Here is a 24,177-nt window from a genome sequence, read left to right on the forward strand (position 1 = left end):
AAAGGCATCACGTAACTGATATTTGTGATATATTTTATTTGAATGATCACATTTTTCGTATTCTTCTTTACCTTATTGTGATCATTACATAGCACTGAGAGGATTATTTAAATTCCCCAGATCAAGGAAATACATCACTTAGATGTATTTCTATATTTCAGATAGACAGTACCTAAAGATCCTGAGCAATGGTCTGTACCCAAATGGATGGCAGTTTGTCACACTGAATTTGGCCCATGATCATTTTGTCATTGATCTTTTGCGTTAGCGCTAAAGGTATAAACCTCAGTCACTTGCTCTTTAAACATTAAATTATCTTTTCTTATATGAATAGCAATGCTTGGCAACCTGCATGAGTGAATAACCACTGGTTTTATCTAGTACAAGAAGGAATGAATTATCCACCACAGCCTATATTTTAACATCTTATGGGATATAATTTTTTATTAACATATTAATTTGCATATTGCTATTTTAGTCTGTGCCAGCTCTGCTACCCATATTACGTATCTACATTGTAGCAGAACTCCAGAAAACGTTTCTCATGTTAAAATTCCTTGTATGTTTCCTCTGCTTTAATAATTTTCTAAACCCTCGATGTTTACTTAAGCAGAATGAGTAGTATGCAATCGAGTTAGTTTTCAGATTTGGGGGTGGGAGGATGAGAAAGAATCCTATTTACTTAACTCTTCTTGTTTTAGGGTAAGCCTCCAACAAAGAAAGCAAAAGTTCTTCAGAAACAACCTTTAGTTGCTAAACTAGCTGCATATGCTCAGTATCAAGCTACCTTGCAAAATCAAGCAAAGACTAAATCAGGTAATATGGGTGACTGTAGTGGAGGTGAAATATTTGGTACTGATTCATCTAGTTTTAATTAATAACATTTTAATTTTGGATTCTGTTAACTAAGCTATTTGTGTACTGTATTTGCACATTATGACACTGGGCTTCCTGGTAGTGGTTTTGGTTTCAGTAAATTATTCTAGAATAGAATAGTGTTCACAAGTTATGGTGCTATTAGGTGGTGGATACTGGATAGAAATCTCATTGAAGTGCACGGTAACAGCTGCGTGGGAATAAAACACAAGAGCAGCCAGAACGGCATTTGTTAGCCTGAAGGTATCTGCTCTCCGCTGCTCTTTGTTTCTTACAACTGGAGAGCTCTTGCCTCACTTCCCAAGGAGCATATGTTGTATATAGAAGAGTTAAACTGCTATTTGTTTGCAAATATGATATATGCTAAAGTTCATGTTTATTTAGAGAAGTTCTGTCTTTATAGAAGAAACTTTCTTCAGAGGTGATAAATTTATGTCATTTCACATTTTAAAATAATAGCCTTCTTACAAATTTGAGAACTGTGATATATCTAAATTTATTTTATTTCAGTAGCAGTCTCCATGGAAGGTTTCAGCTGGGGTAACTACATCAGTAGCAATAGCTTTATAGCAGCTCCAGTTACCTGCTTTAAACATGTGAGTATGGAATTTCTCAGCTTATGTTGAAATGCTTAGTCATTGTTTAAATCTGAAGGCACAATGGCATTTAATCATCTTATCCTTAGAAGGTCTTTATTTTATACGTTGTAATGGAAATGTTTCTTTTTTTATTAATTATTGTACTATGAATAGTTACATAACTTCTCTAAGTTTTATAAGTAAAAGTTTCCTATAAAGACATTGCAAGTTGAAATTGTTTCAAACGGGGAAAGCCACTAGTCTCATCCAATTTTCGTATTAAGTTGAACCATATAAAATTGCTGGTTTTGTGTATCAAAAATAGTTGTATATTGGCAAAGTCATATGGTTCAACCTCATAGAAACCACATGCATTGTATATGTTACCTAAATTTTTGTGATTTGACCTAATAATTGAGAAAAGGAAAGATCTTCCAGTTTGGTTTTGTCTCAAATGTAAAATCACAAAAACAAAGAAGGAACTATTAGTAATACAGTATCGTGGGCTGAAATGACCTGTTGGGAGATGTTCTTTTTAACAAGTAGTGTCACAGAACATCTGAAGTAATTGAGAGTTATGTTTAAAATGTATCTAATGATAAATTCTTTCCTTTTGATTTCATTCCCTTTGATTCAGTTATCTGATTAATTCTCTTCAATACTTTTTTTAACCTTACTGTAAGCTTAATTTATATTTAAAGGTTCTATCTGCTACTGACCATGTATAAGAAGGAAAGAGAATTTAGAAAGTTAATGAATGAAATTTTGTGTACACTTAACATATGGTTAACTTAGGGCTTGACTGTTAAATAATAGCATGTGAACAAAACTGAGCTTGAGTTCTTGCTGTGGAAATCCAAATGAATTTTAATTCATTCGTGTCCAATAAAGGATGTTGATCAAAGCCAAACATATTAATTCAGTGGTAGAAGTATGAATTAAAGCCAAATTCATTCATTTGCTAAGTTTTCTTTCTTAAAAGTCCAGGTGTTAAGCCCTTAGTCGGTGGCATGCTGACCATCTGAATCAGCCTAAGTGGAATCTTAGATACTTTACCTTAGTATCCAGTAGCTGATATATTTTACTGTAGTGTTGATAGTAGTGTCACGTTTATGAGATACGTTAAATACATGGCAACAGCAGCTTTCATGAGAATTACAAAGCAAGTCTTTAACTCTCCTCTCTTGAGATAGTTCTTTTTGGTACTAAGAAGATAAGAATTAGATTAAGTTCTCAGTTATAATAACTCTTTCATCCCAGATTCCTGGGACATTTGTCTGTTGTCTCCTTCTGAGTATCCTTTATCTCTTTTCCTATCTTTATTTTAATATTTTGGTTTTTTAGGTTTTAATACCATAAGCCATGTTCAGCTATTTTATATAAGTAGTCAGGATATTTTTTAAAATAGCATTTCAAAGTCCCAAAAGTATAATATTTTATTTCATGTCCGTATCTTTGAATAGTAATACTATGTTAAAGTTCTTTGCAAGAAAATCTCTATTATAATGAAACAGATTTTTTTTTGACTTTGCTTTTTTAAGATTAAAGTGTTCTATCATATAGAATAGAGCAGGTAGCCTTAGCTGTATGATTAATAACGATACTGTGGGACCTCCTGTTTCTCGTTCAGAAGCAAGGTATCTGTCACCCACTGCTCCACTCATCTTCCTTTACTGCCTTCTCCTTACCAAATAGGAAACATTTTATACTGCTAATGTCTTAATATATTTTAGTACAAAATGAGTTTGCTTTGTTGCCTTAACGAGCATTTTTATTTGAAGTCATTTGGTTTAGGAGGTCAGACTTTGTGCTGTACTTGACTTTTGTCCTTTAGAGTTGACTCTTCATGGTTCTCCCCCTTAGATAGTTTTTGGGGTCTCCAAGGAGAATTACTGGCTTTAGCTTTAGAAAACCTATTGCCAGGAGCAGCTGCAAGCACAAGGTCCTGCCTTGAATCATCAGTCTTCTAATCTTCTAACACTTGATGCCTGCTCTAACACTGGTTCATCTGTGGGGCCTCTTCCTCCACACTCTACACCTGCGTTGTCTCCAACTTGAGTGCAGGTTGGGAGCCTTTCCCTGCTCCTAGGGGATTCTTTTTTTTTTTTTTTCGGTACGCGGGCCTCTCACTGTTGTTGGCCTCTCCCGTTGCAGAGCACAGGCTCCGGACACGCAGGCTCAGCGGCCATGGCTCACGGGCCCAGCCGCTCCGCGGCATGTGGGATCTTCCCGGACCGGGGCACGAACCCGTGTCCCCTGCATCGGCAGGCAGACCCTCAACCACTGCACCACCAGGGAAGCCTAGGGGATTCATTTTTCAAGCATAAGTTTTTAACACATTCAATCTGTGGGAATTCCCTAGCAGTCCGGTGGTTAGGACTCGGTGCTTTCACTGCTGGGACCCAGGTTCCATCCCTGGTTGGGGAACTTAGATCACGCGGCTTGCAAGGCAGTGGCACCGCCAAAAACAAACAAACAAAAATTCAATGTGTACATGGAAACAGAGCTGTTCTGGTTGAACCAGGATTTGGGGGTGGGGGTGGTGTCACAGCTTTGACTGCCTTGCTTCTTTAAGGTAACTCAACCTCTGCAGTAGGGACCCCAGGTAAATATATTTTCCAGCACTTAAAAATGATAGTGATTGGTTCTTAAACCATAGAATTTCAGTAGAATTCCTCTTTTCCATGGTCTGTCTTTAAATTTCTGGGAAGTTTCTGCAAAGTATATCATAGGACAATATTCTCTTTGAATATTGCTGTAATTGTGCATAATGGTTTATACTTAATCACTCAATTACAACAGTGTTTGACATTTTTTATAATTATCAGTGTAAATGGAGCCCAGTTGTCATTAAATATATCTACTTAGAAACCTGTATATTATGATTGCTGTATATCTGATGCAACTTTCATTTCATCTAGGTAGTAGTTTTCAGACTTTTTTTTTTTAAAGTATTACGATTCCCGCTTTCCCTAATAAACAGAGCTAGCATAAGGGGAAGTTATACTGATTGGTCTGGCGAGAGTAGGGTGGTATGGCTGGAGCCTTGGCCCCTGACCCTTGGCTTTCCCTTCTTTGGCAGTCTCTGAGGTTGGAAACCACTGAATTAGGTTAATACCATTTTTAAAAAAATTTTTATTGGAGTATAGTTTATTTACAATCTTGTGTTGGTTTCAGGTGTTAGGTAATATCATTTTTAATTAATCCTAAATCATATGGTCACAAAGCTGTAAGTTATCTTAAAAATCATCTAGCTCATCTACTCCATCTCTTATTATAAATGAAGAAACTCTTGCTACATTTTTCAGTAGCTGGATTGAAATTTTCAACTTTGGGCTTTAACCTGCTTTTTCTCATGCAGTTTTTCTTATTTGTTCGGGTTTTAACATAGTTTTGAATTAAGCCCCTATAGGAAAACCCTCCTGTGCTCCCCCTTTACTTACACAACTCGACCACACAGTGCTGCTGATAGCAGATGTGTGGGTTTCCTCGTATCAAGCATTTCTCTGACACCAGCTTGGGTGTCCTACAGTTTAGTTCAGTTCTGACACTGTCTGTCGGGAGTTAGCATCAGATCCCACACTTACGGACTCAGTCCCACAAGACTGCCCCTACTTCAGACACCAGTTGCAAATCCCACATTGTCACCTCTACTTCTGACAGATAGCTGTAAATCAGAGTTCCCATGCTCCTTCCTTGGGTTTGATAATTTGCTAGAATGGCTCACAGAATTCAGGGAAACACTTAGGTTTACTGTTTCATTATTAAGGATATAATAAAAGAGATGAACAGTCAGATGAAGAGATGTGTAGGGCAAGGTATATGAGAAGGGGCATAATTTCCATACCCTCCGAGGTGCACCACTCTCCTAGCACCTTTACTTATCCACCAACCCAGAAGCTCTCCAAATCCTGTGTATTGGGATTTTTATGGAGGCTTCATCACATAGGCATAATAGGTCATTAACTCAGTCTCTAACCCCTCTCCCTTTCCTGGAGGATGGGTGATGGGGCTGAAAGTTCCAAGCTTCTAATCATAGTTGGATCTATGTGGTGACCAGCTCCCATCCTGAAGCTATCTAGGGGCCCACAAAGAGTTGCCTCATTAGAACAAAAGACACTCTTATCACCCAAGAAATTCCAAAGGATTTAGGAGGTCTATGTCTTGGAATTAGGGTCAAAGATCAAATATTAAAAGAAAAGATACCTCTAGTACTCTTATCACTTAGATAATTACGAAGGCTGTTAAGACCTCTGTGCCAGGAGCAGGGCCAGAGACTAATACATACATTTTTTTATTTCACAGCTTCTAAAAGCACCTTTTAGCCTTATCTTTACTAACTGTGGAACAATCTCCAAAATACTACTGCAGTATCACATGCCAGTTAGGTGCCCCACGTTAATGAAATTCACAGACTATTTTCTCCTATTGACAATTTATGTTTGAACCCAAGAGAGTTGTTCTGTGTTTGCAGAACATTTAGGTTTCAAGCATTCTTAATTTTTTTAATATTATAGTCTTTTAAATAGAAGCGCTCCTGTTCCCCATTATTTGCCTTATAAAATCAAGTACAGAGAGTTCCATGGTGGCCTAGTGATTAGAATTCCGGGCTTTCACTGCCTTGGCCCGGGTTCAATCCCTGGTCAGAGAGCTGAGATCCCACAAGCCACATGGCGTGGCCAAAAAAAAAATCAAGTAGAATATGTCTTTCCTGAGCATTACAGCACAGGCCAAAATGTGCTAATATCAAATGTACGTGAATCATAAAAAGCTAGAATCATATTCCTTTAGTTATGTATTTACAGACTTCAGATTTCTTTTGTTTGGTACCTGGACTATATACTCTGGTGTCTTGTTGATACTGTCATTGCCAAACCAGAAATGTAATCATCCTACTTTCTTCTCCCTTGAAAATAGTTGTAGTTAGGTATTTTTTAAAAAGGTCCTTTGCACACGTGCGTGCCATAACTTTAAAGCTGCGTTTACTATACTATTTCATCCTTTCTCCACAGATATCACCTTGTATTGCTTACATGATGTTTTCTGTTCTGTTTTTTTTTTTCGCGGTATGCGGGCCTCTCACTGTTGTGGCCTCTCCCGTTGCGGAGCACAGGCTCCGGACGCGCAGGCTCAGCGGCCACGGCTCACGGGCCCAGCCGCTCCGCGGCATGTGGGATCTTCCCAGACCGGGGCACGAACCCGTGTCCCCTGTATCAGCAGGCAGACTCTCAACCACTGCGCGACCAGGGAAGCCCTACATGATGTTTTCTAATCCTCTCTTTGGTACCAGACCTGTATGCCAGCTATTTTGAAGGGGATAAGGTTATCCATATTTCTTTGCAACACATATTACAAGTATATTTTTGGATTTTAAGGACAAAAACAGAAACCTTTTTGTTTGTGTATGTGCGGTAACAGTAGCTTATAGTAAAACTCATGATTTATTTCTCACGTCTGTATTTATTACTAAAATAATCTCTTTCAAATAAAATTATTCTTTGTTTTTTTCCCTAGCCTTAACCATGCATACGTAACTCCATTGAAAATTGAAAATAAATGTGATTTCACATCCATTTTAACTAAAGTTAGACTCTTCAGTATGTCATCCTAGACTGCAAAACTTCTTTCTAATGGAAATAAGACTTAAATTAGTTTCTGGTACTTGTTAGTACTCCATCCAGTTTAGCTATTATGAGTGTTGCCACAAAATAGATTCTCTGCAGGAAAGCAGTGGACTCTGATATAATAAAAATCACCTGTTTTAAGGAAGGCCTAAATAATCTAGATTATTTTCATGTGATATGTTTTTTTAAATTATGGGCTGTTTATGCCTTTCAAATTAGTAACCACTGCTTCCTGTCTCTTTTTACATACACTAGCATTCCCTCATTCTTAATCTTGCTTTCACCCCAAACATCCCGTTTTACTTTTGAACTTGCCTTGTACTCCCTATCCCCCTGCTACCACCACCCCAAAACGTATTGGGATGGCCAAAAAGTTCCTTCGGTTTTTAAGTAAAAATAAGAATACACATTTTTCATTTTCACCAAGAACTTTATTGAACAACATATTCACTCTTTTGTTCCACTACCTTCTGCCATTTTTTCAGGCAGCTTCATAATTCCATCTTCCCAAAGCTTTATCTTTTTGAGCAAAGAACTATTCCAGGTACCTTTTAGTCTTCCAGGGAATTGAAATTATTTCCATTAAGAGAATTTTGTAAAGACCGAAGTAAGTAGAAATCCAAAGGTGCAGTGTCTGGTGAATACGGTGGATGAATCAGAACTTCCCAGCCAAGCTGTAACAGTTTTTGCCTGGTCATCAAAGAAACACGTGGTCTTGTATTATCCTGATGGAAGATTATGCATTTTCTGTTGACTAATTCCGGATGCTTTGCCGATGCAAAGTGCTGCTTCCAGTTGGTCTAATTGGTAGCAGTCCTTGTTGGAATTAATCTTTTGGCTTTCCGGAAGGAGCTCATAATAGAGGACTCCCTTCCGTTCCCACCATGTACACGGCATCACCTTCTTTGGTTGAAGACCGGCCTTTGGTGTGGTTGGTGGTGGTTCATTTCGCTTGTCCCATGATCTCTTCCATTCCACATTATTGTACACTATCCACTTTTCATCACCCGTCACAATTTGTTTTAAAAATGTGTTTTAAAACAGTAGAGAATCCCATGCAGAAATACGGTTAAGAAGGTTTTTTTCACTTAACTTACGTGGAACCCAAACACCAAAGCGATTAACATAACCAGGCTGGTGCAAATGATTTTCAATGCTTGATTGGGATATTTTGAGTATGTTGGCCATCTCCCGCGTGGTATAGTGTTAATTGTTCTCAATTAATGTCTCAGTTTGATCGCTCTCAACTTCAACTGGTCTACCTGACCGTGGAGCATCATCCAGCAAGAAGTCTCCAGCACAAAACTTCACAAACCACTGACACGTTCCATCAGTCACAGCACCTTCTCCATACACTGCACAAATCTTTTTTTGTGTTTTAGTTGCGTTTTTACCTTTCTTGAAATAATAAAGCATGATAACGCTGAAAATTTTGCTTTTTTTCTTCCATCTTCAATATTAAAATGGCTACACAAAAATTCACCAGTTTTGATAAGTTTTTTTTTTTTTAAGTGCACACTGATACGACAGCTGTCACAATACAGTCTAACAAAATTGTTTCAAATGAAGTTAAAGACAACTAAGGGCTACTAGAGCCAGCTTACGGAAAAACTGAACGCACTTTTTGGCCAACCCAATAGATTGTGTTATCAAATCAAAAGGTGAGTGGACTTTCTGGGGAAAGAGGGATCAATTATTCTTTCTGTTTCTACTTCCTATCAGTTCTAGCAAATAATACTTAGGAGTTCTAATTTCTTTCTAGTTAATTTCCTATAATGTTTTCTCCCCTTTTTGGCCAAATAATAGTCTATCTTTCTCTACTAGGTTCATTTTAGTCATCATAATGCCTATTAGTCCAAGTATTTTAATGGTGGCTTTTTGTATATTTGCCATATCATTATTAGGATCAATAATAGTTACCTATGTGCAACTTGAAGGCTAACTTCTGCCCACTTAAATTCTTTGTCACTGCTGAAGATTGTGATTATCAAAAGTTGTAGGTTGTCAGCTCTGTGGAGGGAAATCTGTATTTCTCCCATAAAGCATCACATGTACAGTGTGTCAGCCCTCCGAGAGTCTAAATACTAGCCATCTGAGCTGTTGGACTATCTGGGAATATTCTTAAAGCACAGAAAAGTAAGAATCCCACCCAATGACTTTCTTACAGATAGACAGTCAGGTGGAGGTTATCATATATTTGTGTTGGGGAGCCCTCAACATTTGGATTTGGCCATGTCCTGCAGGACCTGATGACAGCGTACCTTGCAGGGAAGGAGAGTCGCTCCCAGATAGCCCTCACGAGTGGCCCTGGAGCAGGAAGTGGTGAAGCAGATCTTCTTGGTTTGGGAGGAGCCTGAGGTGGACCTCTCGTCCTGAGTCTGGAAGGTAAATTTGTTGTTACCTGTAAATTATGGTTCTGCTAGTTCATGCTATGCCAATCCAGACTTTCAGAGGTATCCCTCCTGCCAGCAAGAGAAGACAGATGACTTGGACGAAGATGGCTCTCAAGCCCTGGGTCATTTAGTCTTCCACACTTAAGAGTATTCATTTTAAACAAAAGGGCAGATATATCTATGAAATGACTTTATTATTTCAACACATTGAGCACATACTATGCAATGACTATGGTGCTCGTTTTTGTTTCTTCATTTTTTTTCTTAGAGTGAACCATATGGATTGGTTTAAGAGGGCCTAGCAGAACCACAACCTTACAGGCAAGAACAAATGTCACTTTCTGCTACTTTCTCCTATACCAATCCAGACTGTAGGGAGCAAAAACATAACATACCCCACTAAAGTGAGCATTAACTTTATTTTCTAAGTGAGCATATTGACACATTCTCTTTAGTAAAATGTGACCAGAAGTTATTTTCTCCAAACAATTGTTAAGACTTAAAAAAAAAAGTCAGTATGACATTGTCACATCTAGCTCAAAAGGGAGTCAGTCCTGTATGGCAAATTCATTTAACGGTGTGCCCACCTAACACACAACTTGTCAGCATACCCATGCTTCTTCCTTCTCAGTGAAAAATAAAGCCCATTCCACAAGATTTGGCAGCCAAACAAAGAGGAGTGGATATCCCACCTTAATTTAATGCATACATTTCACTGCATCTGTCTGCTCTAATTGGTTCATCCTCACAGAAATTAACACATGGTCTTTGTGTTAATATATGGTAGCTTAATCTGTTACCTATCTTCTTTCCAGCCTCTCCTTTTCTAATCATATCTGCTGGCAATAGGGATGGCCCTACAGTCTAGAATGATATAGGGGGAGATAGCAGAACCTGAAGAGTCCATTCTTTCAATTTAAAAAAAGCAGAAAGAGGTAGTCATAATAGATGTATTATTTTTTTGCACAGCTCGGGAAGATAGTTATGTGTATCCTTCCAGAATTACAAATAGTTGAGATAGGCCACTGTCTCCAAGTGATTGAAGTATATTCATTGCTTGCTACTTTAAAAAATAGCCGTAAGTTGATTCTGTGTTTGGTTTCTAGACTTATCCTAGTTCAGTGTTGTTTGACATTATCTTCCTCTCCTTCAGAAGTTCCTTAAACTATTGAGAGCATAAGGGTTGAGTGCTGTTTTAAGCTAATCCTGTTGGGTTAGCATCCACCCAAGTATGAGCAGCCTTGCATGGAAGACATTTGCCCAGTGTTCAGATGGACTAGTTTGTGTGACTCTTGGATATCTTTGTTTAGTCATCTTTCAGCTTTGAAGCTATTTTGTCTTTTCCTGATTTGTTCATATTATCAGGTCTTTTATAACCTTACCTAATCCTTTTTTCTGTGATCAAGGTTCTAAATTGTATTTAACGAGGAGCTGATTATCAAGGACCACAGAAACTGTTTGGTAGTATCAGCATTTAAATTCCTATATTCATTTATTTGGTTTAGTTAACCATTGCTAAATTCCAAATAGTTGTAAACTGCCTCAAATTTAAGGATTAAAATATAATGGAAATTGTAATTTGGAAACATACTAAGTTTTGGAAAATCCCTTCATGGTATTCATTTAATAGGTTTTCTGAGTCCCCATCTTAACCATTTGCGTGGAGGCTATTGATTACCAGATCTAACACTGAAAGTTTTCTCTTTGTTTATGTTAATTCCTGCATGAGAAATTTTGAAATAATAAATTATTTAACAATTTACCATGGTACGATTCTCCAAAAACTCTTCCACTCCACCTTTTTAATAACTTTATCTGGTGCTTTTGCCACAGGTCAGTTGTAACAGACTATATTTCTATTCTATGAATTTAACTGAAGTTGAAAATATAGATAACTAAGTTTTGTTTCTCTACGTTTCTGAAACCACATTGCTGATTGGAATTATCTTTCTTTCTGCTCTTTGACCAGATCTTTTAAAATTAGAGGTTAAGGTAAAGTACATTCATTCAGTTCATATTAAAAATAATGAATTTCTTAAATCAGCTTTTTCCTTTGAAACCTACTATCAAGTTTGTAATTTGGATTTTACAAAAATTGCTGCTCAAGTCTTGTTTTAGGGCAGTTTTGAATTTTGAACTCGACATGGATCTATTCTAATATATGTGAATTCTCTTCATCTTGAGCTTGTCCCTGACGTCGGCTTTTTCCAAATAGAATTCTGTGACACAGGGAATAACAATTATATTTTTAGAGAAAAATGAATGAATTAAACGGTATTTTTAGTTTAATGTTTCCATGATTGAGAGTAGTGCTTAATTTTGAATGATGTGTTTTAGGCTTTATTTAATAAGATGATAATTTAATAATTTTTATATGACAGGCACCTATGGGGACCTGCTGGGGTGATATCTCAGAAAATGTGAGAGTAGAAGTTCCCAATACAGACTGCAGCCTACCTACCAAAGTCTTCTGGATTGCTGGGATTGTAAAATTAGCAGGTGAAAAGCATGTGTAATAATTTACTTTAAAAATGTCAATTATATTTGTAACTTATGAGAAAGCATATTTGTAAATTTTCAAGTATTGCCAGATAAGTACGATGTAGGGCAGAGGTTAGCAAATTTTTTTCTGTAAAAGACCAGACAGTAAATATTTTCAGCTTTGTGAGCAATGCAGTCTCTGTCATAACCATTTAACTCTACCATCATAGCATAGAGGCAGCCGAAGCAGTACGTAAATGAATAGGCATGACCGTGTTCCAGTAAAACTTTATTTATTGTTATGTGTCATAAAATATTATTTTACCTCTGATTTTTTTTTCAGCTATTTAAAAATGTAAAAACCATTCTTAGATGGCAAACTAAAAAACATCAGGCAGTAGGCCAGATCTGTGGGCCATATATAGTTTACCAGCCCCTGATAGAGGGAGATGCTTTGGAAAGTAACAAAAAAGTCGAAGTACTAAAAAAAAGTGATATGGTCCATAATATGAGAAGTAAACTAGTGATGAAAATTTCATCTATTTTGGGTACTACCTTTTTCTTCATTCCCACCTCTTCCAAGTACCCCAGCCCTTATTACATTGTTGCTCATGAAGTAAATGCATTAGGCGTCTGCAGTGTTAGACACCGTGGGCAGGTGACATGCAGACGTATAAGATGTGTTTTTTTTCAGCGAGCTCACATCTGCTAAATATTGAATACATTTTAACACAAGGTGCTTAGTGAGTGGTGCAGTAGGACACTAGTGCTTCAGAGGGGGAGCAGCCGCTCAGATGATAAAAGTTGTCCTGAGATCACTGGAAGAGGTGTCTTACTCCTCCTACTCTTTCTAGGCTTATCTCCAGCCATTCTCCCCCATACACCCTGCGTATTGCTCCCTATGTACTGCTGATAGACTTAATTTACCTAAAAATGATCTCAATTCCATCTTTCTGTCTTTAATGGCTTCTTCGTCCTTAAAGGATCAGGATGGTCAGCATTTACAGCTATTGATGAGTTTCACCATACGCCACTGACCAGATTTTTTATTGTTCCCCAACATAAATGATCTGTTCTTGTGAGATTAGTTTTCCTCCTCTCTCATACAGCCTGTTCTGTGTCACCTCCATGCCTTTACTCACTCACTCTCTCACTTACCGTATTTAACCCAGTTCAGTTCCCGCCTTTTCCTTGAAACATTTCCCCAGCTATATAAGCATTCTTTAAATGCTTGTATTATGCTCTACACCTTAATTGAAAACAGCAGTATATATTTTTTTGCTTGATGTTTAAATCAGTTGCATTTAAATGGCTCTAAAGGTCAATGTATTTAATATCCAAGAATTATTTCTATCTTCCATCTGGTTTTACATTTCTGTTTTATCTAATTGCACCTTATATCTCATTTTAAGCCCCTTTAGTGACATTTTAGAAGTGAGCCTGATATTGATCATGAACCCAGAATCAGCAACAGTTAGCAAAGTCATGAGTTGTTCTGTGAATTATTGAATTTTAAAACTAAAAGTTTAATGCTATAAATTTTCATCATAAATATTAACACATGAAAATGCTGACTGAACTTAGCTCCCAGCCTGAAATACAAGTTTATTGGGCCTTTTTTATTCCACTAAAGGCCTTAAATTAAACCTTAATCTATTATCAATACAAGGTTTATTAAATTATAAACAATATATATCCTATACTATTTGTTCTTTTCAGGAAATAATTCTTCCGATTTGTTTAGTACATATAGATTTTAAGTGATTTCACATACTTTTATTTGTGTTTACTGAACTTTTTTACCTCGCATTTTCAAATCTTATTTCCAAATAAACAAGACAGAAAAGTTTAGGCTCCTAAAGGAGCCACATCCAAATTATCCAATAATAATTTGGTCACCTGATCACTTGGATAAAGCAGTTTCTTTGAAATGTACTTTAACTGGATTTCTGTGACTTAACAAGGTTATACTAACTTACCACAGTCTTCTTTATTTCCAAAACTACACATTCTAATAGAACTTTCCCACCCCTCTTTTCACTGAGAATTTCTTTTCTAGAATTTAAGAAACTATGGGTCAAGTTGAAATATATTCAGAGGAGTAGGCCATGCTCTGAAAACAGTTAAACTAATTACATTGTTCAGATAGTTCTCAAAGTTTCATCTATACCATTAGTGACAGCAGCCTCTGGGAAGGTGTTATAATGCAGATTCTCAGGCTCACCCAAGATCTACTGAATCTGGATCTCCGGGGTGTGAGGCCCAGCTATCTGTCTGTTCACAAGCGCTGCACGTGGATCTGTTTCAGATGCTCACTGACATTTGACAACCGCTACCAGCAACTATATCCTGTTTTATTTCATTTGGTTTTCTTATTATGCGGCAATTGCTTTGTTGGTTTCAGGCTACAATGCCCTTTTAAGATATGAAGGATTTGAAAATGACTCTGGTCTGGACTTCTGGTGCAATATATGTGGTTCTGATATCCATCCAGTTGGTTGGTGTGCAGCCAGTGGAAAACCTCTTGTCCCTCCCAGAAGTGAGTAGCTTCTTTACCCTTACTATAGAGTATTTGCACTTTAATGCAGTTTTACACTTAGTAACGTTAAAGTGACATAGAAATTAAAATAATGTTTTTTGGTTTCAAGTAACTTACTTGCTAGTAAGACATGCTTATTTTCCCTATTTTTGTTACTCTTCTTGAGAACTTTAATTGCAGGGAAATTTGTTATTTTTTTTTTTTTAACAGTTTATGAAGCAATTCTATTCTTTGCTAAAGTGTAACTGGTTATTTCTTTTGTTTTAGCTATTCAGCATAAGTATACAAACTGGAAAGCTTTTCTAGTGAAACGACTTACTGGTGCCAAAACACTTCCTCCCGATTTCTCACAAAAGGTAAAGACAGGATCTTAGAAAGGACTGAAGTGGCAAATGAGAACTCTAAAAAATGGAATACCTTCGAAGTTTTTTAAGGAATTGTTTGAATTAGTGAGTCAGATGACCTATGTTAACTATCGAGTGCGCTCGGTATTTTTATAGTACAATACTAAAATTATTTGTAGACCTTTGTCATGAATTCCCAACAGTTCTGCTTTTGTTTCAAGGTTTCAGAGAGCATGCAGTATCCTTTCAAACCTTGCATGAGAGTAGAAGTGGTTGACAAGAGGCATTTGTGTCGAACACGAGTGGCAGTGGTGGAAAGTGTAATTGGAGGAAGATTAAGACTAGTGTATGAAGAGAGTGAAGATAGAACAGATGACTTCTGGTGCCATATGCACAGCCCATTAATCCATCATATCGGTTGGTCTCGAAGCATAGGCCATCGATTCAAAAGATCTGGTAAGCACCTGTCACAAGAACTCCTGTGGAAAATATCATTGAGGCTAAATTGTACTCGTTGGTTATTTTTCTCTGCAGAAGAGCATAGATCAAAACTAGTTGCCGGGGCTGCTTATTCTACCTTAATTAGGAAAGTTTCACACCAGGATGTTAATGTCCTAACAGTTCCTTTATATTCCTTCCATTTGTGCTCAAGTAAAAAATAATGCACTTTTGGTCACAACTACATTTGTTTTCTTACACTTTTTTATCCAGCCTGTTTGAAAGAACTGAAGATAGCCTTTCCCTTTCCATTCAATTTTAGTTGAAATAGTGAAATTAAATGTGGTTAGGCTTAATACTAAACACATTAAAACGTACTTTCTAAAGTTGTAATTCCCTAACGAGGGAACTTCCAGCATTCTGATTGGCTGAATGTATTTAACAGCACATGTACTCTAACGAGAGAAAGACTTTTAAAGAATATTATTCACCATAAATGTAGAAGGCATGTATTTTTGCCATGTTTTAGAGTATACATACCTTGTGAGTTTGAAACCTTCAAAGAAACGTGGTTTTTGGTCTTCCCACAAATGCTGACAGATTAGTATGTAACTTTTCCTTGTAGATATTACAAAGAAACAGGATGGACATTTTGATACACCACCACATTTATTTGCTAAGGTAAGAAGTTTTTATAAGAACCCTCATTTGTAAATTAGGTTTGAAATAGGGTTGTGGGTTTTTTCCTGATATTATGGAAATCGTAATTACATATGTTCACCTAAAAGGATTAAGACCTTGTAATCCATATGTGTCACAACTGTTGATTATAATTATTCTTCAATTCTATTTGCCTGAATTCTCTCTATTCCCTAATGGAAGTTTGAGTTATAATATTAGGTAGGTAGGAGAAGACACTTGGTATTTTCATCTGGTAAACTTCTTCAACTTGGTATTATTTTAATTATTAAACTGATAACACTTGTGACAGTAGATGTACTTTCATGTAATTCTTTAGGTAAAAGAAGTAGACCAGAGTGGGGAATGGTTCAAGGAAGGAATGAAATTGGAAGCTATAGACCCATTAAATCTTTCCACAATATGTGTTGCGACCATTAGAAAGGTAAGAGAATAGGTTTTAAAATATAGAAATGCAGTTATAGGAGCTAGGTTTAAGGTAATAGGAGAAGGAGGCCCCTAACGTATTCATTTTGACATAAAATGTGTGCATCTGCATCTTCACTGGGGAGAACGTTACTAGTAATTTCAAAATAAATTTGAATTCTCTTAGGGGCTTTTCTTTTTATATAGCTTGTTGTCAAGATTGTTATCTTGAGTCTGCTACCTTTATTTTATGGAAGTATATCCTTAAGTTAGAGGAGGAATAGTTATTTAACTTACTTCCTGGTCAAAGCTTGTCCCACACAGAATTTGTAACAAGGCCAAGTTTATCTTCAGTTTCCTACGTTTCCTTTGTGTGCTTTTTTTTTTTCCCTTTTAGTAGTACTTTACTTCTTCTTTTCTCTTTTTTTCTCTCTTCTGAAACTGTTTTTATAAAAAGATGTAGAAGAGTGGTTCTCAATTCTCAGTAGGCATCAGAATCTCCTGGGGAACAAAAAAAATACCATTGACTAGGCCTCTTCCCTGACCCTGCACCCCCATTCTGATTTAATCAGTCTGGTTTGGGGCCCTAGCATTGGTTTTTTGTTTTTTTTTTTTAAGTCCCCAGGTGATTCTCAGGTACAACCAAGGTTAAGAACCATTGATCCAGAATCTGCTTACATAAATTGTGATTTGCATTTCAACACAGTTTTAAGCCTTAAGCCAGAAGAATTAAAAATAGTTGTGATGGCTGCCATGTCCCAGACACTTGTGTTCAGGTCACACAGCTAGACCAGACAGGCTCCAAAGCCTTGTTCTTCTCCTTCACCTGCCTAGTGATCCAGACCACCTGGTACTATTTAAAACATAGATTTCCATGACCTACTCCAGACCTACTCAATCAGAATCACAAGAATTATTGCCCAGATATCTGTATTTGTTTAAAAAATAAAGAAAATAAAAAGTTCTCTCGGTAATTCTGAAAATCAGCCAGGTTTGGGAACCAGCGCCATGCTCTGTGTGAAAGGAAAATAAGTGTCCAGCGAGTAGAATACCCAGCTTCACTCAGAACATACTTTATGAATTCTTGCCATGCTAGGTTTGGTTTGGACTTTAAGAAGCTTACAGTCTTATAGAACGAGATAAGATGTATGAAAATAAGTTTAACATACAAGATCAACTATGATTTAAGAAAGGTACAAGTACTGTTGGAATTCAAATAAAGAAGAGGTCACATGTTCTCAGAGGAATCAGGGAAAGCTTTATGGAAGAGAGGACATTTGAAAACTTTGTCTTGAAGGATGGGAGAAACTCTGCCAAGCAGAGATGCAGGAGGAAACTGTGCCATGGAAAGTGAATATGCACAAAAGCATCAAGAGTGGAAAGTACAGGCCACGTTTAGGAAGTGGAGAGTGGTTCGCACACATTACACATCAGACAAGTTGCTTTGAATATTCTGGACCGGGCTTTTTGTTTATAAGGAACAGAAACCCACTCAAGTGAGCTCTAAGAAAGTTACTCTAAGGTTGCAATGGGCACGCTCACAGACAGGCAAGGACACAGGGACGAGACCTGGGAAGGCATAAACTAAGTGTTATCCTCCACCTCTCAGGGGCCTCTTTATTCCACCTATGCTCTGTGTCTGCACCACTCTTCTTTCACTCTTTCTCTGTTGGTGTCCTGCTCACTCAGTCTGCACATGGTAGCCCGTGTCCCTGTCTGTATCACAACCTTTCAGTGCCAGCTCCAACCGATGGCTTGACTACTATCTCTGTGTTTGTTAATTCTAATTACTGAGAGAGAATCTAAACAACTGAGCCCAGCCTTTGGCCTGGTCCTCTGAAGGTTGATCCAGTCAGCTGTATTTAGAAAGGGAGAAAAGAATCCCATGTGAGTGGAGGTAGTCCTTTCCAGAGGTCTTAGAGCTGTTAAGGTTGAAGAGAAAGTTAGTGTACATATCCAATATAGTAGAAATAACTAGGAGAAAGGAATCTGCAGGCAAAGACGAAAAGATGATGTGGAATTAGATTATGCAGTCTTTAATGCTTGGTCAGGCTGTCTGAGTTTTCTTTATGAACAGGAGAAGTTGGTAAAGGTTTCTGGAATGAACAGAGGTCATACCATAGGAAAGTTTAACTGTGTAAGAGGGGAGATGTCCATAGAGGAAGGCTGAAAGCAATGATATCAAACAACATAATGGGGAGAGAGTTAGTTAATGGCAAGGATAAAGGGACTGAATGTTTAGGGAGAGCTGTGGGGACCCAGTGATTGATTGCCTTTGAAAGGAGCAGGAGAAGGAAGTTGTTGGTTTGATGCCCTGTACTAACTCTCAGAGAATATGTTCAGCATGCAGGTAAAATGCAGGACTGAGACAGTTTGTTTGAGGGTGACAAACTCATGATAAAACTTGAGAAATTGTTGGCATAAGAGTCAACCATTGAAGAGTGGATGCCATCATGAAAACAAAAGAAAAGGGCTAAAATCAGAAACAAGAGTTGGAGGGTGAAAGGGTGGCCACCAAAATAATGTGAAGGAATGAACACAGAGGTGAAAAGATGGACCAGTAGACTGTAATGTAATGAGAGTATGGGAATAAATGTTTCAAAAAATTGAGTAGTCAACTGGTATGGAATACTGTAAGGGAGGCTGAAGTGTTGGAAAAAAGGCACTGGATTTGACAAACTAGGAGGTCATCGGTGAATTTAGCAGTTTAGTAGGGTCAGGACAGAAGTCAGACTTCAAGGAGTTACATAGTATATAACTTGCATTGAGTCTCTGGGTGAAGAGTATATAGGAATTCATTGTATTATTCTTGTATCTTTTCTGTAAGTTTGAACTGTTTCAAAATAAAATATTTTTAATGTAATGGGAATTGGGAGACATTAGAGTATAAGAGATGGTGTTTTAGGAGCAAGGTACCAGTGCCAGTAGGTCAAGATGGAGAAGTTTGTCTTGAGGGGCAAAGAAAGGACTACTACTTACAACAATTTGAGGTGCAAAGGATGGACTGTGAGGCCCCTCACATGGTTTCTGTGATAGAGGAGCACGATCATCCAGAGCATGAGAGAGGTAAAGTTGGAGCTTGAGGAAGGTGGAAAAGGTTTAGAAAAACTTCTCTATGTGATAAATCAGTTATTACTGAGTAGGATTTAAAGCTTAGCTGAGACTAGATAGTTAAATTGTAGAAGAGCACTCAGCCCACTTTCACGTGCCACAGCAGCAGACAGCCTTGGCCACTGGCAGAGGTACTGTTTTCCCTAGACCTCTGAAATCACTTCTGTGGAACCATGCTGTGATTTCTGGTACACACTAGAACTTACACAGATTTTTTTCATTATAATTTCAGTTATTTAAGGTAATTAAATAAAGAAACATTTTTCACTTTTAAGAGATCTTTATGTAATAGATTTTCCTTTCTTTTAGAATGTTGACTTAAAGAATCATTTTTATAATAGTGATACCTAATTTTTTTTTTTTACATCTTTATTGGGGTATAATTGCTTTACAATGTTGTGTTTCTGCTGTACAACAAAGTGAATCAGCTATATGTATACGTATATCCCCATATCCCCGCCCTCTTGAGCCTCCCACCCCTCTAGGTGGGAGCATCGAGCTGATCTCCCTGTGCTATGCAGCAGCCTCCCACTAGCCATGCATTTTACATTTGGTAGTGTATGTATGTCACTGCTACTCTCTCACTTCGTCCCAGCTTCCCCTTCCCCCCACCTCCATGTCCTGAAGTCCATCCTCTATGTCTGCATCTTTATTCCTGACCTGCCACTAGGTTTGTCAGTACCGTTTTTTCCCCATATATGTGCATTAGCATCCGGTATTTGTTTTCCTCTCTCTGACTTACTTCATTGTGTATGACAGACTCTAGGTCCATCCACCTCACTACAAATAACTCAGTTTTGTTCCTTTTTATGGCTGAGTAATATTCCATTGTATACATGTGCCACAACTTCTTTATCCATTCATCTGTCAGTGGACATTTAGGTTGCTTCCATGTCCTGGCTATTGTAAATAGCGCTGCAGTGAACATTGTGGGTACCTAATTTAAAATACTTGGAATTCTGTTAATTTAAAAGGTGCTGGCTGATGGATTCCTGATGATTGGGATCGATGGCTCAGAAGCAGCCGATGGATCTGACTGGTTCTGTTATCATGCAACCTCCCCTTCTATTTTCCCTGTTGGTTTCTGTGAAATTAACATGATTGAACTTACTCCACCCAGAGGTACTTCTTCCTAATATATACACTGGGTTTTCATCCTTGCTTTCCTTTTACATGGTACCTGTTTACAGCATTTACCACAGCCCTAGATTTCTTGCTGTATGAAAATATAGTATGTGTGTATACGTATATATAAACATATGCGTACATAACAAGAGCTGGGGGGTGCTCTGAAAGCATAAAGAACTGTATCCTAAGTAACTTTAATAAATTACATTGGTGTAGAATTTTCCCTTAGCATGTGTACATTTTATAATAAGAATTGGTATTCTCAAGCCCTGTTGAGATGTTGATGTAGGCTCAAAGAGCTACTGCATACATGAACTTTTTTAAAAAATAGGTACTTTAGCCTTTGAGAGAAAGCAAGTTTTCATCTTTAGATTAACATATGAAGGAATAATTCCCTGGCGGTCCAGTGGTTAGGACTCGGGACTTTCACTGCCGAGGCCCTGGTTCGATCCCTGGTCGGGGAAGTAAGATCCCACAAGCCAAGCAGTGTGGCCAAAAAAAGTTAAAAAATAAAAATGATTACCATGTGACTTTTTAAAAGATTACATACCCTTAAATAGCTCATATGGCTTAACCAGTGACTTTCCTAATTTCAATATCTGAGCCTTGGATTTTTCTCTTAAGAAGGAGAAAAGCCAAACAGAAGACTATAAAAATAGTATTTGCCCAGCCAGTGTTCTTTCTTACAAAGAAAGAAAAATACTACTGAAAAAATATTAAATATTAGACTGTTCTGAGCCTAGGATTGAAAAGCAAAAGTCTGTAGTTCTTACACACTGAGGAGAGGAGAGTTACTTCGGCATTAGAATAAATGGGCACACCTGTTTCTGCCTAGAAAAAGAAGAATATCCATCTAACAGGGAGGAACTCTTGTACTGTACAGCATTAGCACTTGTGATTGTAGTGCGCACTGAATTACTTTATATCTGCATTTTAATATTACACTAATTTTAGGTGAACTCCTAGTTAAACCAGTTATGTTTTTCAGGTTACACAAAACTTCCTTTTAAATGGTTTGACTACCTCAGGGAAACTGGCTCCATTGCAGCACCAGTAAAACTATTTAATAAGGTAAATTTAAAAGATCGCATAATACTTACGTGGATTTTTTTTGATGCTTCACAAATGCAAATCATTGTTGATCAAAATGTCTTTGCCTTATGTTAGAATTTCTTAGTGGAGATTAATGTAAACAAATATATATTAGTAAAACAATGTACATATTTCCTTTACATAGGCATTGAAGCTTGTTTCCAAACTTTGTATCATTTTTAATCTGAGTAAAATAGGAATGAATACATTTCCTAACTAGTTCTTATATGCTTCACCTTCATACGTTTCAATAATTAATTATTTGGGATTTTTTTGGTCTAAATTGTTAATTGGTTATGTTACTTCTCTTTTGTCTTTCTTAGTGTTAGTAGAGTTACACATTCTTCTTTTCACCAGTGTTAATATTTTGCTTCTCCATGTTAGGATGTTCCAAATCACGGATTTCGTGTAGGAATGAAATTAGAAGCAGTAGATCTCATGGAGCCACGATTAATATGTGTAGCCACAGTAACTCGAATTATTCATCGTCTCTTGAGGATACATTTTGATGGATGGGAAGAAGAATATGATCAGTGGGTAGACTGTGAATCCCCTGACCTCTATCCTGTAGGGTGGTGTCAATTAACTGGATATCAACTACAGCCTCCAGCATCACAGTGTAAGTTGGTATACAGAAAAGGTGTCCTTTTGTAAAAATCAGCAATTCTCCGAGGACTATCTCACATAAATCATCTTGTGAGCTCACAGGACAAGAATATACCTATGTCTGATTGGTTGCCAGGTAAGATCTTAAGACTCAACAACAATATCACAGAATCAGACCATGTGTACCATGGCAGTGTGAACTCAATAGGCAGTTGCTTAATGACTATAGAAACACAACATTAAGAGCACTCACCAAATTAAACTAGACTTCCTTTAATGAGTTTAAAGTTATAGGCTAAAATTTATTGATATATAATAAGTGCTTATTGAATAAATAATGGAATCTGTCTGGTATTGAGCTTCATGGTTTTGCAGGAACAAGCACCCTTATTTTCAAAGCATCGTGTACTTTTATAAACGTCATGGTTTTGGTGAAGATAGTTCATCTAAGTTGTACCTAGAGTTGTAAGCAATTATTTGATATCAAGTTTCTCTTTTATTTTTCAGCATCAAGAGAAAGCCAATCAGGTTCATCAAAACAGAAGAAAAAGGCTAAGTCCCAGCAATACAAAGGACATAAGAAAAGTGGGTCACCACATGGTGTTTATATACATTTCCTAACTTGTCAGCCAACTGGGATCTTGGTATTGTTGCACAGAAATGGTATCCCTTGTGAGAGCTGGTAACTGTGCATTCTGTATTATGCTTAAAGGTGCAGTATGCCATAAAAGGCAAACCTTTTCAATAATGAGAAGCACTTATCTTTGATTGACATGAAAAATTATTACCATAATATTTGATATATGGTAAAGAATAGAGTCTGTGAATGATTCGTTTTTTGTTTTTTTGTTTTTTGTTTTTTGTTTTTTTTGCGGTACGCGGGCCTCTCACTGTTGTGGCCTCTCCCTTTGCGGAGCACAGGCTCTGGACGCGCAGGCTCAGCGGCCATGGCTCACAGGCCCAGCCGCTCCACGGCATGTGGGATCTTCCCGGACCTGGGCACGAACCCGTGTCCCCTGCATCGGCAGGCGGACTCTCAGCCACTGTGCCACCAGGGAAGCCCTGTGAATGATTCTTGAAGTAATATGTAAACCTTCTGAAAATTAATCCTTTTTTTAAAAATTTTTTATTAAAATAACTGTAAAAGCAGATGCTTGATGCTTACAATAGACTTGGAAACTAATAAACCCATCCTTCTTATAAACCAAAACTCTCTTTCTAGAATGATACTTGTAAGAAATTGAAGTTAAAAAAAAGAAAAGAAAGTCAAGTTGATAGGTAGCACAATCAGGCTTAAGAAACTCTTTTTCAATATGCTGTCTATATTTTACCTTACAATGAATGATTACTGACATTGATGCCAAAGTAATATAAAATATATTGATAGCTCTGATTCTTTTAAAATCTCCCTCCCCCACCCCATAGTGAACTACAGATTTTTCTCTTCATGAAACCTGTCATGGAATATTTCATTCTGAGATAAGATTATTTTTACTTAAAGATTTTTTTTTTAAGTAAAAAGTATATTAGAGGATTGAAAGTAAAACAGATTTTTCCAACTGATTTGCCATATGTTCGACTAAGTGCTAATCTGTCTCATTAACAACAAAGAGATTGAAACAGTGTGAAGAGTCAAATATACCTTCACACGTTTGATTATTGATGTTAATTGTTTTTCCAGTGGGGACTTCTAGCAGCCACTGCAGTGGTGCTTTAGTTTCCTCCCCACATGAAACGCAAGTCAGCCTCACAATCGTGATAATCATCAGGCCTGTCTCTCACCCTCTCTTTTATATTATGGACATAAGCCTCCCACAGACCAAAAATTACTTTGCTGACTGGCTGTTTGATATTCACCTAAAA

The 24,177-nt window shown here is 37.3% G+C and overlaps 1 protein-coding gene across 14 annotated transcripts in view; it reads left to right on the forward strand.

Annotated features, from left to right (window-relative positions):
• Positions 1–24,177, forward strand: part of MBTD1 (mbt domain containing 1) — a 67,975-nt gene that overhangs the window by 32,176 nt on the left and 11,622 nt on the right. For 8 of the 14 annotated variants that reach the window (XM_027094555.1, XM_027094553.1, XM_027094551.1 and 5 more), the window contains 12 exons: positions 702–816; positions 1,387–1,472; positions 11,853–11,970; positions 14,357–14,491; positions 14,759–14,847; positions 15,057–15,291; positions 15,899–15,954; positions 16,292–16,396; positions 20,463–20,610; positions 21,605–21,687; positions 22,093–22,327; positions 22,822–22,899. In XM_027094555.1, coding sequence (XP_026950356.1) covers positions 702–816; positions 1,387–1,472; positions 11,853–11,970; positions 14,357–14,491; positions 14,759–14,847; positions 15,057–15,291; positions 15,899–15,954; positions 16,292–16,396; positions 20,463–20,610; positions 21,605–21,687; positions 22,093–22,327; positions 22,822–22,899 — 1,483 coding nt within the window. Of the gene's footprint in view, positions 1–701; positions 817–1,386; positions 1,473–9,350; positions 9,464–11,852; positions 11,971–14,356; positions 14,492–14,758; positions 14,848–15,056; positions 15,292–15,898; positions 15,955–16,291; positions 16,397–20,462; positions 20,611–21,604; positions 21,688–22,092; positions 22,328–22,821; positions 22,900–24,177 lie in introns of those variants that run through there. The other 6 variants (XM_027094559.1, XM_027094548.1, XM_027094550.1 and 3 more) reach the window with 3 other exon arrangements.

Source organism: Aethalodelphis obliquidens, unplaced genomic scaffold (genome assembly GCF_003676395.1).
Source record: "Aethalodelphis obliquidens isolate GAN/ISIS:26980383/991018 unplaced genomic scaffold, ASM367639v1 scaffold89, whole genome shotgun sequence".
NCBI lineage: Eukaryota > Metazoa > Chordata > Mammalia > Artiodactyla > Delphinidae > Aethalodelphis > Aethalodelphis obliquidens.